This window comes from Sinocyclocheilus anshuiensis, unplaced genomic scaffold (genome assembly GCF_001515605.1).
Source record: "Sinocyclocheilus anshuiensis isolate Anshui unplaced genomic scaffold, SAMN03320099.WGS_v1.1 scaffold1472, whole genome shotgun sequence".
Taxonomy (NCBI): domain Eukaryota; kingdom Metazoa; phylum Chordata; class Actinopteri; order Cypriniformes; family Cyprinidae; genus Sinocyclocheilus; species Sinocyclocheilus anshuiensis.
Window position 1 is genome coordinate 550781 of NW_015542453.1, and position 18948 is coordinate 569728.

Genomic DNA, 18948 nt, shown 5'->3' on the forward strand with positions numbered 1-18948 from the left:
CTCAAATCCTGGAAGCGGCAGGTCGCAGTGCCACTTCCGGTGGCATCCCCAGCTGCCACTGGCAGCTGCCAGAGTTCGTGGCAGCTGCCACGGTCTTTCTCGCCGTTTCTGCTGTTTGCTCGGTAAAACTACACTGTTCTCAGTGGCGTGCGGTGGTGGTGTTTATAAATGATGATGCAACGTTCCCACAATTGTATTATTATTATTATACATTTTTATGTATCAGTTGCCATAGTTCTTGCCAGGAGTCAAAGGCAGCTGCCAGAGTTCGTGGCAGCTGCCACGGTCTTTCTCGCCGTTTCTGTTGTTTGCTCGGTAAAACTACACTGTATACTCAGTGGCGTGCGGTGGTGGTGTTTTTAAAATGATGATGCAAAGTTCCCACAATTGTATTATTATTATTATACATTTTTATGTAGCCTATCAGTTACCAGAGTTCTTGCCAGGAGTCAAAGGCAGCTGCCAGGGTTTTTCTCGCCGTTTCTGCTGTTTGCTCGGTAAAACTACACTGTACTCAGTGGCGTGCGGTGGTGGTGTTTTTAAAATGATGATGCAAAGTTCCCACAATTGTATTATTATTATACATTTTTATGTATCAGTTGCCATCAGCTGCCAGAGTTCTTGCCAGGAGTCACGATCGTTTGTCGCCGTTTCTGCTGTAAACTACACTGTTTTGTTTGTAAATAAAAGATTTGATGATGCATATTATATACCAGCAAGCAGATACGATCAGAATGTGAACCCAATAAGCTAAATTGCATAAGCATTTTCCCATAAAGAACATACACACACATAAGGAGTGCCAACAGAGTGAGCATGGTATATGTAGTGATGGGACGATGAGTAAATGACTAACAGGTGATCATGATCAGAACAGACACGACAGGCAAGGGACTATGGGAAATGGAGTTCAACACATGTAACACAGAAACGGGAGAGCGCCCTCAAGTGGCCAGTCCAGGGCACCACAACCAGACACTGTGACAAAACATTTATTTATTTATTTAATGTAACACTTTAGTTATTAACTAGTTGCTTGCATATTACTATATTAGCCGTTTATTAGTACGCATAAAGCACATACTAGTGCATTATTATGCGTGACCGTATTCTACATCTTACCCAATACCTGAACAGTAATTAACAGTTTATTTAGGCAAAAGTCAATAGTGAGAATTGGACCCAAAACTAAGGTGTGACCATATATATATATGTGTGTGTCTGTGTGTGTGTGTGTGTGTGTGTGTATATATATATATATATATTAAAATAAATCATATGCTACAGTTACACAAATATCCTTAAATGTAAAATTTACTTAAATATGCCTTGATGAACGAAACCATTAAATATCTGAATTCTAAGAGGATAATGGAAGTTTCTACTGTGAACGTGACTACTAAATATAGGCTATACGTGCTTCAAAGTAGCTAACACTACTGTTTACATGTAGTAATATGAAAGATAATAAGCAAAAGAAATGTAATAACTCTTCATTATGTTATGTGCAGGAAAAAAACACGAACTTCTGCGGAGAGTAATGTTTGCGCTGCGTCAGCTCGGTGGCGCTAGTAAACACGTCCTCTCTGCGCTGTCTAGTCGGTCGCGCAGCTCGGTCCATTGAGCCGCGCCGATGACAGGTCAGCGCGGCGCGAACACTTTAATACCGCGCTGTTTCGTCCCACATTTGGGTTGTTTGGCTTCCCATACAAACAGCAGAAACGGCGAGAAAGACCGTGGCAGCTGCCACGAACTCTGGCAGCTGTCAGAAACGACTAGTGGCAGCTGGGGATGCCACCGGAAGTGGCGCTGCGACCTGCCGCTGCCAGTTTTTGCGCTAGCTCTCTCGCCAAGTGAGTGAACCTGATAGGTCTCTCATGTTCCTATCCACACATGAGCTTCATCGCATCACACTTCTTATAAAGACCCTAAACAATTTTACTGCACACTCCTCCAGTTTACGCCATAGGTTTAGATGTTATTGGTCTGTATAGGGATACATATAGGTCCTTCCAATTTCAAATTTGGTGCCTTTCAAAGTGCAAGTACAAGTTATGAAATTTATATTGTTAAATTTGAACCGATTGCAATTTGAAAATTGGCTGGACACTATCTAAGGGACAAACTATTGATTAAAAAGTAAAAATTCACATCTTTATAACACTTAAGTCTATTAGGCTATTATAAGTTCACAACAGGCTGGACAATGAGTCAGTCATGTTTAAAATGTTATAAATAATCAGCATGAGGTGTATTCATTTTGTAGGCATGACACAAAAAGATCATATAAAATGTCAATTTATAAACACATATATAATACACACTGATATAAACTAAACGGAGAATGAGCTTTAATGGTTCCACAATTTCAGCTTTCCATATATGATAGCCTATATAATGCACATTGTTACATATTTACATAAATACTGTAAATGATCCCATTCCCCTTGATATGGATATGCTACTTTTTATGGTAGAGAAGCAAACACAGCGAAAAGACCTACTAGACGTTTCCACCATGTGCTTCAAGTGTTATGGTTTTGGTTTTATTATGAGCATCTATTGTATTTGCGACAGTCCTGAGGATAGCTGATAAATGTATAGGGTTGTGAATGTTGTATGCATATTCCTGCAAGTGATTATTCACGTATCAATCATGCACAAACACAGATCACTGCAACTTTCCCATGATGTAACATACATCTGCCACAAACGTTTCACTGAAAACATTGTTTACTTTATAACCATACATTATTGAGAATCAAAAAGGGTAACTGGCAATCGACAATGAAGAATAACATGTCAAGCAGGTATGCTTTTTAAAAAGCAATGTAATCAGACAATACGTATCTGACACAAATACATTTTCACTTGTATAATACTTCAGGTGATCAGAAGACTCTTTTTCCAATCTCACCATTGGAATACAGACCAAAACGTCCCCCTTTCAATCTGTGTGCATATTCTCTCATGTGATTGAATAAATCAATAATATGACTTCAATAGATGCATTTAAAAACATTGACAAAAATCTGTACATTTTTGCAAGTCAATATTATGTGTAAAAAAAAGAAAATAATCATAAATATAGTTATCAGATAATTACAAAGCACTGAAGTGACCAGAAAAAGTGCACAGTTACTTAAATAAACTACAAAAAGAACTTCAAATGCGTAACAAATTGACTTCATGTCGCTGACCATCAAGAAACATAGAATAATGCACAAGACCTTCTCAGATCACACATGCATAACGTGTTCTCTCCGGACAGGTATTAAACCGTGTTTAAAAGGGCTTTGAATGTCAATTTCAGGCATTTTAATGTTGACAGATCATTTTTGGTCATCCAAAGACCAATGAGAGACTCACAAACAATTATAATTAAAAACATGATATTTTAAAAAGGCACTACAAAGGCAGATAGTTTTTCCCCTTTAGCTGATCCGAGGGAGCATCTATCATCAAAGCTTGAGAGTATGTACTTTATCCAACACATGGGGCTACAAAGCTATGCAGACAAAACCAGTATGCCGATAAGGTTTGATCTAGTTGGGCTCTTTCCACGCCACCAAGCTGTGCTGAGTGGTTTGGCGTCCGTGGAGCAGAAGAGTGAAGGGGTAGAGAGGGGACACAGTCTTTCAGTCATCGCCCCTGCATAAAGGCCCGAGCGAAGGATCCTTTCCACCAGTGTTATAGCTTTGGTGCAAAACCTGTCTGAAATGTACCTACTTGTAATAATACGTTATCTCATCTACGGTGCCTATGCGAGATCTTGTCCATTTTGGACAGTATTGTGCCAACAGTTTGATTCTTAGTGCAATGCGCAGTGCTGTTATTAGATAAACCCTGAATACCGCCCCTTTACGCCCCTGGTCCTTTTGTTTGCTTATTTCTATTACAGTATACATTTTTTTTTGTTTTCTCATTTCGTTTTTGTTTGTTCCTGTGCATTTATATGTTGCTTTCAATACCTATCCCTCTGCACCCAGTCAGTTTGGAGGCCTCTCTCACACTAAATCACGGCCGAGCAGCTTCCTTGTGTCATGTGGATGTGGCTTCCAGGTAGCTCTGGAGTTTACGTACAGTTGACTCATCCAAGGAGAACAGGTCAAAGTCAAAGGTTGTATTGGTGATGTTGAAATGGCCAGTCTTTTCTATGAGGTTCACAATCTAAAAGACACAAATGCATATATGGCAACCAAAAAACAGCAAACATCACTCCTGAAAGGTGACAAAAGTGGCATGAACGACACATAAATCAGCTGTTCTACAATGAGACCTTAGCAGAAATTCTTATGTAAGGATGCATTAAATTGATCAAAAGTATAGATATTTACATTTTTTCAAAACATGTCAATTTCAAATGAATGCTGTTATTTTAAACTTTCTATTCATCAGTGAATCATGAAAACCACAGTTTCCACAAATATATTATGATTTCTGAAGGATCATGTGATACTGAAGATCTGAGTAATAGTTTTTGCTTTTGCCATCAAAAGAATGAATTACACTTTAAAATATATTAAAATAGAAAACAGATATTTGCTAACACTTTACAATAAGGTGTCATTCGTTAACATTAGTTAATGTATTAATTAACATGAATGAACAATGAACACTACATTTATTACACTCTTTATTAATCTTTGTTAGTTAATACAAATACAGCCGTTCATTGTTTGTTCATGTTAGTTCACAGTGCATTAACTAATGTTAACAAACAAAACTTGTCATTTTAGTAACGCATTAGATTAGTAGATGCTGAAATGAACATTAACTAAAGCCCAAAACACACTGCACGATTTTAGCAATCCTATAAGATCACTACATGTCACACTGTGCGACATGGATCTAATAAACTTGGCTACGATGTGTGTGTAGACTACGATGATGACACCTATTGTCTCGTACGATACGACGCACGTTTCTAAAAAAGAATGCGCTAGTGGTAAATAAAAAGAGCATGATAAATCACACTTTAGCAGTAGTTTTTATGTGTGCTGAAAAAAAGTGGAAGCTGCGAAAGATGAAGGGATAAGAGCTTGAGGTAAGCAGTTTTATGTTTTAGCACCATGTCGCGTTGATTTCAAATATTCCCCTAACTCAAGGATCACCTAAAATACACCCAAATGAAGAAAAAAAATATTGTTACCTGCTGTAAAATGTTCCTCTCTCTCAAAGCCATCAGCCTGCGATGGAGGTCCACAAGCTCCTCTGTATAAGCCTGTAATCAGATCAATCATTTAAAAGCTTCATTGTAGTTTTATGTGCGATAAAAATCTGTATTTCAGCCACTGAGGAGTATGAATCAGTTATTTACCCTTCCTACCTTGTCGTATCCCCTCTTGAGCATTTTCTCGTGGGTGCAAGAATCTGGGCTCTTATTTCCTAACATCTGACAAAACGATTTTTTAAATCAAATTCAAATATACAGTCAAACCAAAAATAATTTAGACACCAGATATAGTTTTTGATACCTTTTTACTAGTGGGTACAGGACACTATAGTTAATTTATGTAAGTGAGGATAGCAAAATAAAGTAAACTGTGACATATTATACCCACAAATTCTTCATACAGTGGACAACTAGTAAAATGGATAAAAATTTGGGACACAAATTATTCAGACACTTTGACCTGACCAAGTGTTTTTCTTTAATTACTAATGTGACTCGTTTTACACCACAGACTGAACCAAATTAAGCATTGCTTGGTAACTGGTTGACCTAAAATGGTATTATCTAATTGTATGCTTAAATTTAAGTCAGCTGACAGCTATTCAACCTAATTCATTACATACCTTTCTATCAAAGTTATCTGACATTATCAAGCTGAATTTGTTCTGACACAGTTTAACTCTGAGTTCTTGCCATATTTTATTACCATTTTCTAAACTATAGCGAATAAACTGTGATAATGTGAGAAATGTTGAAGGTGTCTGAATAAATTTTGGTTTGACTGTAAACCAGATTCACTGTAAAAATGATTTTTCTAGGTTGTAAATAAAACAGATTATTAGAGCATATTTTACACAAAAATACTATTTCAGTCTTTAGATTTCATGTTCAATTAGGTACGTTACTTGACATTTCTTTGTAATTATTTGTGAAATTTAATAGCAATTTCTGAGTGAAAATTGTTTCAAAGTAAATCCTGCACCAATTTATATTCAGTGCATAAACCAGTCCAAAGTTTCAATTGCAATGCCATGCAAATCTTACCTTGAGGTTTGCTGAGCTGAGTTTGGGTAGAGGTGAGGGGGCTTCCTGGCTGGGAGGACGGGACTCCTCATTACCATCACTCTCACTGTCCATGCTTAAACTGAAAACAGAAAAACGAACTTATGAAAGGAATATAAATTAAATACAGTGTGCACCATGACTATGGTAATATTAATGTGTGGACATTTGCTTTTGATTTTTTTATGTCTTCTTTTTAATAAAATTGAACTGAAATTCAAACACGACCAAATTAGATCAAATACAAAGTCCTTGGCACAGACCGAAAGTTCTGGTTAGGTGGAGTCGCCTTCATGAGCGTCTCAACCTCAGAGATGCTGTCATCATCAGAGCCTTCAGAGCGCATATCCTCTACCATAGAACGGAGCGGCCCTGGACACAATCATCACGTTCAACCAAACTCAATGAGGTGACACACTCCTGATCATGCAATTCATGATTAAACTCCGTACCTTGGCCTTGCTTCTGCGACGGCTCAAAATCAGAATCAGAGCTGGAGCTGGAACTAGATGGACTGGATTGAGCCGACTGCTAAATAAACAACATCCTTGAGCTTCACTACATTCAAATACATTCAAATCCATGTTCTGCTGATGGAAAAACCAAAACGTACCTCTGATTTGGTAGAGGCTTCATCCTCAGAGTTGGATTCGTCGGATTCTGGTTGCCTTTTCACTTCCTGCACCTCTGGTTTCATCTTTGCCCAGTGGCCTTTATCTTTAGGGGTTTTCTTCTCGGGGTATGTGGAGGGTGTTGTTGAGGTAATGCGGGGAGAGCTGCTGCTGTAGCTTCCACTCACAGGCCCCTTCATGCCCTCAGAGCCCATCCTCTTCTGTTTCTTGGTACTCAGCTTTGGAGACTCGGTGGCGGACGAGGGCCTCTTGCTCGGGGCACGAGCGTCCAGCTGTCCCCCTCCGCCCGTCACTGCTCCTCCACCTTTTGGAGACATGCCATCCATCTTGGACTCTCTGACTGTGAGTTTGGGCTCTTTGAAGGCTGCTTTAGGCACAGTTTTCCCCTCATCTTTTCCTCTTCCGTCTAGGGCTTTCTTTGAAAAAGAGGATGACGATTGGTCTCGTGAGGACTTGCCACTCTCGCGGTCGCTCTCTCTGGATGTGGCCTTGCTCTCTGAATCCTTTCGTGTGCGCTCTCGGTGCTCTTTGGTTGCCTTATGGGCTTTGAGGGCTTTGCTGCTCCCACTTCCTCCATCTTTACTTGACTCCTACAGTAAAAGTTTTGAAGTGACTAATCATTCAGTACATACTCAGAAGCAACCACATATCCACCCAGAATAAATGAGCTTGTTCACTGAAACTTCAAGTGATAGTTCACACCCAAAATTGAAAATTCTGTCACCATTTATTCACTTTCATGTCATTCCAATCCCATTAAAGGGTTTTAATATGGGCACTCTTAATTTTCATTTTTGGGTGAACTAACCCTTTAAACTTCCGAAACACAAATGAAGATATTTTTAACAAAACCTGAGAGATTTATGTCCCTCCATTGAAAGTCCCACCAAAACTTTGACGCTTCAAAAATTTCGTAAAGACACTGTAAAAGTAATACATATGAATTTAATGGTTTAATTATAAGATATTGGTTAACTGAAGCTCAAATTAGAAGTCTGCATTTTTTGCGACCCGATGCGGCACAGGACAATTTTTGAATTGCTGAGTATGGGTGCGGGAGGGAAGATATTGATGTGTGTGCGGGAAGCGGGAGACAGAAAATGACTCTCAAGACTCCCGCAAAATATAACTATCCAAAAATAAATGAAAGGTTACTCAAATTAATTTCATGTTTTAAGGTACATAATGTTATTTGTCTACTGTGTAAAAAAAAAAAACAGTTTACTGCCACAGGTTTGGATATTCTCTATGTTTTTCTTTTGTATGTGACAGCAAGGGAAAGCACCTTCCTTTTTTCTGCTTTTTTCATGTGTGTGGGAATTGGAAAATATAGCCTATGACACTGGAGTGGGACAGAATCATATTGGAAAGGGACTGAAAAATCTGCATAACGTAAAAATCTAACTACGGGATTTTGAAGGCACGAGTGGGACAAAACATAAAAGTGGAAGTGGGAAGAAATATAACCTATTTTTAGCAGAAGCGAGTCAGAATGTTGCAGCCTCTTGTTCAAATGTGTTTGCGTGATACTCCAAACAAACCTCTTTGGTTTTACACGTCAAGCAAGCATATTTGATGTGCTCTATGTATGTGCGCTGATCAATGTTAATATGTAATTAAAAATCTGATCATCATATAAAGCGATTGTATCTCTACAGAAGACTATCATTAAACTGCTTGATTCATCTGGATTAGTTTAATGATCTCTTCATTAACTTTTTTAGCTTTTTCACTGCCTTTTAATGGAAAGTCATAGATCTCTCAGGTTTCATTAAAAAATATATTCATTTGTGTTTCAAATATAAAGGGAAGTCATATAGCTTTGGAACAACATACACTAGCAAAAACATACAGGATATTCTTAAACACTTCAACTTTTTTTTTTTTTAAATAAATTAATTTTGAATAATTTAAATAACTTAATGACCAATGAATGACTTTATTACTAACCTTTACTGCATGAGAGGACTTGATCTTCTTGGGGTCTGAGAAGGCAGAGAGTGGAATAGTAGGCAGCATTGGATAATCTGGACTGGGTCTTGGCATCATCTCCGCTCCCTCAGGAATAACTACAGCCTGGGACAAGAATAACATGCCAACAGTAAGAGAGAGTGAGAATCGGTTGAAAAGAGCTGATTATAGATGTACAGAAAAAGCAAAGACAAACAGTCCCACGCACTCACCCCACCGGCCTTGACCAGCTTGCGTCGAAACTCGTGTGTGGGGTTGTTAAATGTGAGCTTCTCACAGCGCAGGTGGTTGACAGGTGGGTTGCCCTCCAGGTTCAAGAAAAGGTCATAATTAAAGCACACCTTTTTAGGCTCCTCCTGTGATAGAAGGGTCAAGCATGTTCAGGCTTTAGAGATAAAAACAAATATTTAATAAAGAAATTGTGTTGAGAAAAGTATGAACGTCAGTATCAAACCTGAACCTCAGACTAGCAGTGTGTGAAATATTTACAGTCAAGTTAGGTCAAAGTAAAGTCTTTGGTAGATAACGTTTCAGGGAACGAGACAGAAAATGGAAAAACCCCATAAATATTCCACTACGTATTCTGGAAAAGTAAATATGCAAAATGATAATGATATGAAACGGAAGCAAGTCTTCAAATTCACATATTCTTACCATTAATACCCCCTCCAAGTTCTCTGTAGTTCAATAGCCTCATGTCAATTCTCTGTTAGCGTGTCTGTAAAATCTGTTAGCTCCCATTGCAAATACTGAGTTCACCTAGTTGGGTGACCTTTACCTTTACTGAATTGCAAAACTCCTCATCACAACATTTTTCCAATACTGGCAAAATAACACAGCCGCACACATCTAAAAAGACTGAGCGTAACACTGTGCTGAACTTTTCTTACATACCGGTTCTTCACAAAGAAGACAAAAAAAATGCAGATATTGCTGTAGGTATGGGATGTGCTCACCTTGTTTTTGAAATAGACCTCAATAGGCATGAGAAAACCAGCATAGCCTGACTCTTCCACTTTATATGGGGGTTCTTTACAAACTGAAACAAGAAAAATGTATTGCTAAACATTAACAGTCTACACTGAAAGAGAAATATGAAACTAGAATGCACTATGTACATGTACATACTACAATATGGTGAAGTGTGCTATTTCTTTGCCACTACTGACACAATGGAATTGCAAAAATAACAATTTTTTCCGAACAGGTTTCCGCAACACTCCCCCAAATCACACCATTGCTTTAGCCAGAGTTTGGCATATCAGACCACTCAAACAAACAGGGAGATACTTTGAAAGCACTCCAGAGACACAGTGTTTACACGTTTTGGGAAGTCAAACTACAAATGGCTTACTTATAGTTGTCTCTGCACATTTAACTGGGATAGGAGAAAGTAACATTAAAAAATTACACACTTCACCTTCATATACAACACCTGGAAAAAAATCAAGAAATCATACTTAAATGATGTTAATCCAGGTTTTTTACTTTGTGGCAAATGAACAAATCACAGATATGATACAAAAATTTGTTTAAAAGCTGAACATTTATTTGTGAAACATACTTAAAAGAAACGGAAGGAATTTCACCATTGTTTAGATGTAAATAAAAGCCTAAATTAATTCTGATCATCATGTAAAACAATCATATCTCTTTACAAGGCTTGAATTAAATGACTCAATTCATTTGTATTAATTTTATTATGCCTTTATAACCTTTTTTGATATTTTAAGTTTTGGTTACATGGACTTTCAATAGAGGGACAGAAACCTCTCAGGCTGCATTAAAATTATCTTAATTATTAACCGAAGTCTGGGTTTGGAATGACACAAGGCTGAATAAATGATGACAGACTAACAAAAATTAAACGGGTATGATTTCTAATATATAATACTAATGAACTGAATGTGTTTTAAAAACAAAATAACCAGGTTTATATATTTATATATGATTATATTTATCAATCAGTCAGTCATGTTTCAATCTCATTCATTTGATCTAAATACTGGTTGTTCAACAGCTAGCCATATTTTAACCACATTCATACTTTTTTAACGCAATAAATGTAATTGTTGTCACAATAAACAGATTTATTCTAATTCTAAGCAATTTGAATAAATGCATTTTGAAAATATTATTATTTAAATAAAATAAAATAGATGCAAATAGTTAATAGTCAGAATAGACCTGCTTTAATTTATGTATGACTGACAAATATACATCACATTAAACTTAAGTCTTACGTTAAAACTGTACTCCAAATAGATGGACATTTTATATGCAATTCAAAAACATTCATCTTTAATTTAGCTCTAAATCACTGATCTATAATAGAGACAGATATATAGTCATATGCTGGAACTACACAAAGTATATTAGTTTGGGCAACAGCATGAGGTAAACGGGCAAGATAAATCATGATAACTCGACAGAAGAAAATGGGCATCCACACAAATGGTTTCTTTAATCCTGATTGAAAGGGACTTTAACCTACATGGCTGTGAGTACTGTATAAAGCCACAGTGTTACGACATTGACTCAAATTAAAACCTGCCTCTCTTGGGTTTTGGGAAGCTGTCGTGAAGGTGGAAGACAACTCTCTCCACAAAGTGCTGGATGTCAGACGCCTCTGGGCCCCGAACAAACACCATCCAGTCATGTGTGAAGCCCTCGGTAGTGACTTTCTTCCTTAACTGGGCTCTGTGTCCCAGCTCCAGTTTCACCTGCACAGTGCACTGAAATAAGAGGAAAGCAGCAGTCATCTGTCAGTCTTCTCTATTCTGAACATGAGTCCTACAACAGTAGTACAGTAGAAATTGGAAAAAAAAGATTACAATACTTCATCAGTGAGTGACATGTATAACTCAGAGACTAAAGGCCAGCTTCTCAACACCACTGTTATATCTGCTATTTATATCTGTGAGAAATCAACCAGCTTTTGCTCTCTGACAGCTAGAGACGGAAATTCACAGTTCTGTGACATTCTACATGCGCGTGATGGTTTACTGTTTACAGCTTTTCTTAGTATGGAAACAAAATGACTGATAGGCTTGTATGCGTTAGCTCAATGGTTAATAAATTCTTTGCCAGAGTTGACTGAGTTCATATCCTATCTGTGCCTAAAACATTTTTACAGTGACTGCATAACACAAAACTACACAAGCAGTGCATGTCAAAAATAACTAGATAAAAAGTTTGTCAATTCATGATTGATGTTGGCTTGAGAAAGCCTGGCAAGTAGATTTCAAAGCTTGATGTTTCAAAGTCTATCAGACAGACAGATTCTATTAAAATGTGTCAGATGTTGTTTAATTAATTAATTGTGATCATTTATATGCATGTAGTTACTTAAACTTCAAAGACATTGCAGAATTTCATTTCACACTTCCTAGTTCCATGTCAAAAAACAGCTGTTTGACTTTTCTTTAATCGTTTAAAGATGCACACAGCTGATTTAATATTCCATCACTCAATATTTATAATCTAAGCCTTGCTTTTAATATACAAGCCAACATTACTCATGCGTCCAACCTTGAAATGGAAGAATTTTCTCCTGGTGACTGTCTCAAATCCTAAGTGAGCACCCTATCTAGACAGCATGTTTTGATCGTGGAAGAGTTCGAACGTTCGCGCGCTCCTAGGGCGCCCAAAATGCTGTCTATGAAGGCAGTTCATTAGGTTTTGAGACAGGTCCAGGCTAACTGGACAGCTAGTGAGTGCTGCCTGGAACTCAAGAGTCCATAGGTCCTATAAGCCAAATGCTGAGGTTTAGAAAAGGACATTTTGGTTTCTATAAGCATATCTTCGTCACGACATAAATTTACATAAAACACTAATGTAATTCCGCGGGTTTCCTGCTTTAAGCCTCGTAAGGATTAGCCGGCTAAGTTAGCATCCTAACCATCTTCACAGAAACGTTGGCCTCGTCTTTCAGTATAAATGTTTTTATGATAAAAACCATGCCTATTCCTCACTATTGGCTGTCTGGCAGTGTCAGTAAAGTCTTATTACCATGTTCTCCATTGTTCCCTATGTTCCGGTTGTTTAGTCTATTTACAAAAGCGTTGAAGTAGATTGAAAGTGCATCCTCGCTGTTACACATCTGATGGTGTGTGAAGGGAGAAACTGAACAGTTTGAACAAATGGCCGCGACACTGAGTTTTTAAAATAAAAGCGGAATGGCTCTCATCTACCTCTGTGTCCCTTCCACATCTTTCAGATACTTTTTAAAATTGCGCTTATACACTATGCAAATACTTAAAGTTGCTCCACCTATTACTGTATTTTACGGAAGTTTTTCAGTCACTTTCTTTCGTGCGGTTCTTAAAGTATTTCTATTTATATCAATTTAATTACTAATATATATATATATATAAAATGAAATGAACCTATACAATTTATAAACATCAAATACTTTAAAAACACGCATTCCTCCACAGACATTAATGTAGATTTCACAATAAGATGAGAAACTGACTCGCATCACAATTTAAACTAAATTAAAATTTCTAGACAGGTTTTATTTGCAGGTAGTGAACAGTACAGAAACAACTGGTCTAGAAACAAAATTTATTCTTTTTAATTTTTTTAATTAAGAATACATTTATTTATTCTTGAATAAACTGAACATTTGGCATAATTTTATGTTTTTAACTCTTGACACATTCATTTTTAACACAATTGCTGTTCTCTATTGCAGATACTTCCTATTGTAAAAAGGAAAAATAAAAATGCAGGTGACATAATATTACAACATTACTGAGTTTATTTATATGCCATTCCAAATTATTGAATGAAACCTAACAAGATATTTTCTTAGTCTAGATGACTCATAAATGCTTACTGAAGATAAGGCATGCAGCTCTTCATGTGTTTGAATAGTGATATTGACAGATCCAGACCACAGATGCTTGAAGTCCACACTGTCGGTGAAATGAAAATTGAGTATCTCCCTCTGTATAAAATGCTACTACCAAAATTATTTGTCAATCAACAGGTTTAGCATCTCATTTCATGTTAGAGCTGTGTATAAGTTGAGTTCTCAGAGTTTAGTGAAGTCTTAGCCAGTAAAGATGCGGTGGCAATCTCTGTATCTGTAAAATACACAGAAGGTTCAGTCAGGTGAGATAACATCCCTATATTGTACATACATACTTTCAAAAGGTCTTTTCAAATCTAAAGAGCTTTTAAAACATTAGGCATTATACTCTTGCTGACTTTGTAAATGGTTACAGAGAAAAACTGGGCACCATACACTAAACGACTAAGGATCACTCACTCACACACACACACACACACACACACACACACACACACACACACACACACACACACACAAAAGCTGCTTCAAACACAACAAACTCACACAGGAACATGTGCCTTGTTATTAGGAGACACATGATATGAAAACAATGTGTTCTTTTTTTTTTACAATGTATTCCAGCCTTTACTAGGATTTTCTCATGTGCACAATCCCCATTCCTTCAAGACTGAAATACACATCACGATTTTTAATATTGGAACATATTTTAAAACACTAGTCATCATGCATTTGCCAACTTTGTAAATGGTTACAGCACAAAACTGGACATTGTACACTAAACAACTGAGGATATTCAATATTCAAATCCTTCCAAAAACAAAAAACCCATGCAGAAACATTTGCCCCTAACCCTAGACACATGACAAATGAACACCATATGTGTTCTAAAATTGTATGAAAATACGTTTGATATCCACTGACTAGATAGATTCATCATACACTGTGTATTCTGTGAAATCTGTGAACTCTGACAAACAAAAACCTGCAGACTGACTCTGACTTCTGGCAACTAACATTGACTCATATAGACTGGAAATTGGGGCAAAAATCTATGCAAATGTCACGTAGTGTATTCCAGCCTTAAAGGGATAGTTCACCCAAAAATTTAAATTCAACCAAACAGTTGATGGTAGCCATTGACTGCCATAGCATTTTTTCCATACTGTAGCAATCAGTACCCCCATTCTTCAAAATATCTCTTGTGTTCGGCAGAAGAAAGAAATTCATACAGGTTTGGAGCAATCATAAATGAGTGAATGATAGAGAGAATTTTCATTTTTGGGCTATCCCTGCAACCCAATAAAATAAAATAAAAAGTGCACTGCAATTCAAATGAAGTACAGAAGTCATACCATGATCAGTGTTCACTTTGCCCCCTGGGTTCTTGTGTTGGCCCTCAATATGAGCGGTCATCTCCCCCCGGTCTGGGGTGCAGTGGCCGCACTGTAGGCAACTGTACCGACCTCTTGTGTGCTCCCACAGGATGCGGCAGTTGAAGGACTGACCTGACAGATTTAATTAATGGGGAGTCATTAAAATCAAAATGAACTCAAAGACTATTATACTCATGGTTATACGTGCACTGAGAATGTTTGTACAGACAGAAAAAAACCTTCACCAGTAAAAGTACCAGATTGAGCTGGAAAAAGAAACCAGTGATCATCGCCTCATACAAACAAGAGCAACACAATTAAAACCATCATTAAACCCAGTTTAGACAGATGAACATGGGCACAAAGGTGTTGGAATTAGCAAGCGTTGTCAACTTCTTCACACATGGTCAATTATTATGATACAGCACCATCTCTTGCCAGAAATGACCACCTGATTTTTGCAAAATGCTAATGGGAAGGGGAAAATTGAAGTCAAGGAACACTGGCCCTGAAAGCACACTCTCTGATGTTTTATTGCATGTTAGTGAAGCACCGGGACATATGTGTTTAGGATCGAATGAGAGTGGACTGAGTCATACAGCTAGATGGCACACCCAGGGAAACACTGAGCCCGGTTAGAGCAGGGGAAGGGGAGGAGGATTAGCATTTGAGGGAAGATCTGATTGTTCCCTCAAGCAATGTGTGTGTGGATTCTCTGTGCCTCACCTGGACTTCATCTCTATTTAAACTCTGACTGCTCGGAGAGTTCCATCTGTGCAAAAGGGGCCCGGGCGGGTCTGGCAGGACAGTGCAACACGACAAAACACAGTTCACTCAAAGAGGCCATGGCCAAGTCTTAGCATTTCCCCCCCCAAGTGATTTACAAATTCCCTTTCATTAGGACTCACACCTGTTGATAAGCAGGTGAGATCAGTTGAGCAAACTGGAAAATACACAGGTGAACAGGGTCTAAAATGTAGGATGATTTAAGGAACAATGGGTCTCATTCAATAATAATTGTGTGGATCTGTATTTATGTAGACAGAACTCCTCATGAAAAATGTCTGCCTAGTTCACAACAAGTGCATACGCACATGAATTTGTTCTTAACTTTGTTGAGTGAATTTGGATTATTCTAAATGACTGAAAGCATGTCTGAAGTTCGTCATTTGGAAAAATTAAGTTTGGAATAATAATTGTCCATTACAAAAATCTCTTATGCTCACCAAGACTGCATTTTAAAATCAAAAATAGAGTAAAAACAGTAATATTTTGAAATATCATTACAATTTAAAATACCTATTTTCCATTTGAATATAATATATTTTAAATGTCATTTATTCCTGTGATAGTAAAGCTGAATTTTCAGCAGCCATTACTCCAGTCTTCAGTGTCACATGATCCTTCAGAAATCATTCTAATATGCTGATTTCCAACATGGATTATTATGAATGCTAAAAATAAAAAACCTGTAATATTTAATTATATTTTCAAAGTTTTATTGTATTTTTGATGTTTTTTTACTGTATTTTTTATCAAATAAAAGCAGCCTTGGAGAACATTAACAAAGCCAAAGTTCTTATTTTTCTTTTTAATTATTCCAAACTTTTGACAAGTACTGTATCTATTTAATCAATGTCATATTAACATGTTCTGCATTTTTATACTGACATTTGTCCATTCATTTAGAATGTTTTAATACTTTATTGTATGAATCATGATCAGATTTCATGCCCAAATTCATGTGTACACACAGTTAGTGAATGAGACCCATTGTGAGCAATGACACTTGTTTTAAGTTGGCTTTCCTCACTCACAGAGGAAAGCTTTATGAGATCCATTCACCTTGGTTCTTCCTCCAGACTGCGTTTGATCCTGGTGGTGACGGCAGGGGCGGTGAAGCGGCCAGACTGGGAGGACCAGACCTAGGAGACCTCTGCTGCTGCTGTAGGCCCGGATCTGCCTGGAAGACTGGGTTAACAGGAGACAGAGTAGGTGGAAAGGAGCTGTAGGGAGATTCTGGTTGGCAAAGAACATTTTGGATTGAGGCAGGATTTAGAGTGGCAAGGGGCACAGTTACAGGCCCTGCAGGTATGGGGTTAGCGAATGCGTTGTTTTCTGGGAGCCGCTGGGTTACTGGCATGCTTGCCAGTGTTGGATTTGTGGGCAAAGAAGGCATAGACTCCATCTCCTCAGGTGCATTTGGGGCTAAGAGTGGTCCAGATGATTCCATGTCAGCGGAAGCGGGCAGAACATTGGTGGGATCTGCGTCAGGTGCCATTCCAGTCTCTATTTTTGCAGCCTTGTTCTTAGCAACTTTAGCACAGGTCTGCAGGTGTTTGAGAAGAGTGCGGTAAGAACGCAGTTTGGCCCTGCAGCTCTCGCACCTGAAGGACATGAAAATGACGATAATGAAGAAGCATAAAGCTGAAACAAACAGAGCAGAACATAAGTGCTAGAAAAGTAAAAAAAAAAAAGTATTTACCCTCAAATAAAAAAATAAAAAAATCCAGCAACAACTGAATGAAACATTTTCTGTCAAAAAACGTACACAATACATGGTAGTATTTACGAAAACTCATACTACCGGATATTTTAACTACGTCATTGCATCTTTTTTTTGTTTGTTTGTTTGACCTCATATTTAAAAAAAAAAAAAAAAACATCAGAACTTGATCTGCCAGTGTAACAACAGACTTTTCTTTGGTGGCGTTAAGTCCCTTTTCATTGAGACATTCAAATATGAGCACCTCTATGAGAAATTATGGACTGGCAAGAAAGAGTAAAATTAAATAACCTTATTAAGAAAGAAACCTAAAAGCAGAGTTCTGCAAGAACTCACAGGAAAAAACAATTTGGCTTGTGGTGGTGCCTCATATGTTCCATTAACTGCTGCATGTTGTTGAATGAACCATCACATCCTATATGAGAGCATAGGAAGGTTTTCCCTAAAGAATAAAGGACAGTGCATTAGACACCAAATTGCTGATGTGACACCGTTTACGATTATGAATTAATTGATTAAATGTTTGCAAACAGCATTTCATTCATCGATATTATGAATATAGATAACTAGTAAAAAAACAAACCAAAAAATGGCATGTTGATGTTATACCTGGAAGAGACAGAGAAGAAGCAGTGTTCTTTTGATGGTCCTGAAGATGACTATTCAGTGCTTCAGGACTATTGTAGGTCCTCTTGCACCCAAAAAACGAGCAGGACATTTGACATCCTGGTGGAACATTGCATACTAGTTCTACTTATACTGGGCTTTAATATGCATGAACATGAAACCAGCAATTTAAAGTATAGTACTGATAATGGCATAAGTTACCCTCCATGGTGATTGCTTGTAATTGAGGTAGTGGGATGGTTCCTGTTCCAGCCAGACCTGCAACCTAGGATAACAATTGCCCTAATTTAGACAACATAAATGTGACAAAATATGATATAGTTCAGTATTGCTCATACACACTTTCAGTGAATGGCACGTAGTAAATTCTAATGTGGGTGTGCAAAGAGGAACAACACAGTAGACGTAAAAGCAATTAGTAGAATAATATGCACATGATCAATAGTGTTTAAACAAAAAGCAATCCATTGGCTTTACTGATAAAACTAACAGAACATCTCACCAACGTAACGTAAACAATCAGGGACGTCCGCAGACGCACGAGCTAGCAGACCAAAACAAAACATCGCTATATGTGTTCATGAGCAATTATTTATAGTGCACTTACTATGACACTTACTTTGAATGGATTTTGCAAAGTTTTCAAAGCTTCTTTTTAAACACAGACATTAATTAAAATGAAAGCGGTTATCTAGCTACACCGTGTATTTCCACCCTGTCTACGTGCGTTACGTTCGTCATTAAATATCGCGAGAATATACGTTCCCGTTTTCAGTTCG

The 18948-nt window shown here is 37.6% G+C and overlaps 2 protein-coding genes across 8 annotated transcripts in view; both read right to left on the minus strand.

Moving 5' to 3' along the window:
- Positions 1 to 2278: 2278 nt before the first annotated feature.
- Positions 2279 to 12960, minus strand: LOC107693728 (protein ENL-like). Of its 7 annotated transcripts, XM_016493226.1 has the most exons (12): positions 12853 to 12960; positions 11396 to 11576; positions 9798 to 9880; positions 9054 to 9197; positions 8821 to 8946; positions 6852 to 7460; positions 6691 to 6769; positions 6502 to 6610; positions 6221 to 6320; positions 5321 to 5395; positions 5153 to 5224; positions 2279 to 4170 (listed from the first exon to the last, which is right to left on the minus strand). In XM_016493226.1, exons 1-12 carry the CDS (start codon positions 12862 to 12864, stop codon positions 4042 to 4044), a joined length of 1719 nt encoding a protein of 572 aa, XP_016348712.1. In that variant the 5' UTR covers positions 12865 to 12960; the 3' UTR covers positions 2279 to 4041. The 7 variants fall into 7 exon arrangements, with proteins under 7 accessions (XP_016348712.1, XP_016348711.1, XP_016348709.1 ...); XM_016493225.1 differs by lacking the exon at positions 12853 to 12960 and having other exon boundaries at positions 5330 to 5395; positions 6691 to 6766; positions 11396 to 11676; XM_016493223.1 differs by lacking the exon at positions 12853 to 12960 and having other exon boundaries at positions 6691 to 6766; positions 11396 to 11675.
- A 517-nt stretch (positions 12961 to 13477) lies between these two features.
- LOC107693731 (zinc finger protein 414-like) overlaps positions 13478 to 18948 on the minus strand; it is a 30549-nt gene continuing 25078 nt past the window's right edge. The window contains exons 2-8 of the mRNA XM_016493232.1: positions 18777 to 18888; positions 18371 to 18434; positions 18152 to 18268; positions 17879 to 17984; positions 16882 to 17423; positions 15016 to 15168; positions 13478 to 13934 (exon numbers count right to left, since the gene is read on the minus strand). Of these exons, the coding sequence (XP_016348718.1) occupies positions 13858 to 13934; positions 15016 to 15168; positions 16882 to 17423; positions 17879 to 17984; positions 18152 to 18268; positions 18371 to 18377 (1002 nt within the window). The 5' untranslated portion in view covers positions 18378 to 18434; positions 18777 to 18888 and the 3' untranslated portion in view covers positions 13478 to 13857. The remainder of the gene's footprint in view (positions 13935 to 15015; positions 15169 to 16881; positions 17424 to 17878; positions 17985 to 18151; positions 18269 to 18370; positions 18435 to 18776; positions 18889 to 18948) is intronic.

Bases quoted from the DNA above. Each gene is read 5' to 3' on its own strand.
- LOC107693728 (XM_016493222.1), bottom strand. From the start codon at position 11,603: ATGACTGCTGCTTTCCTCTTATTTCAGTGCACTGTGCAGGTGAAACTG. The intron at 7,461-8,820 runs GTTAGTAATAAA...CTTTTACTGTAG, and splicing joins AGTCCTCTCATGCAGTAAAG to GAGTCAAGTAAAGATGGAGG. The intron at 6,611-6,690 runs GTACGGAGTTTA...GATTGTGTCCAG, and splicing joins GTCGCAGAAGCAAGGCCAAG to GGCCGCTCCGTTCTATGGTA.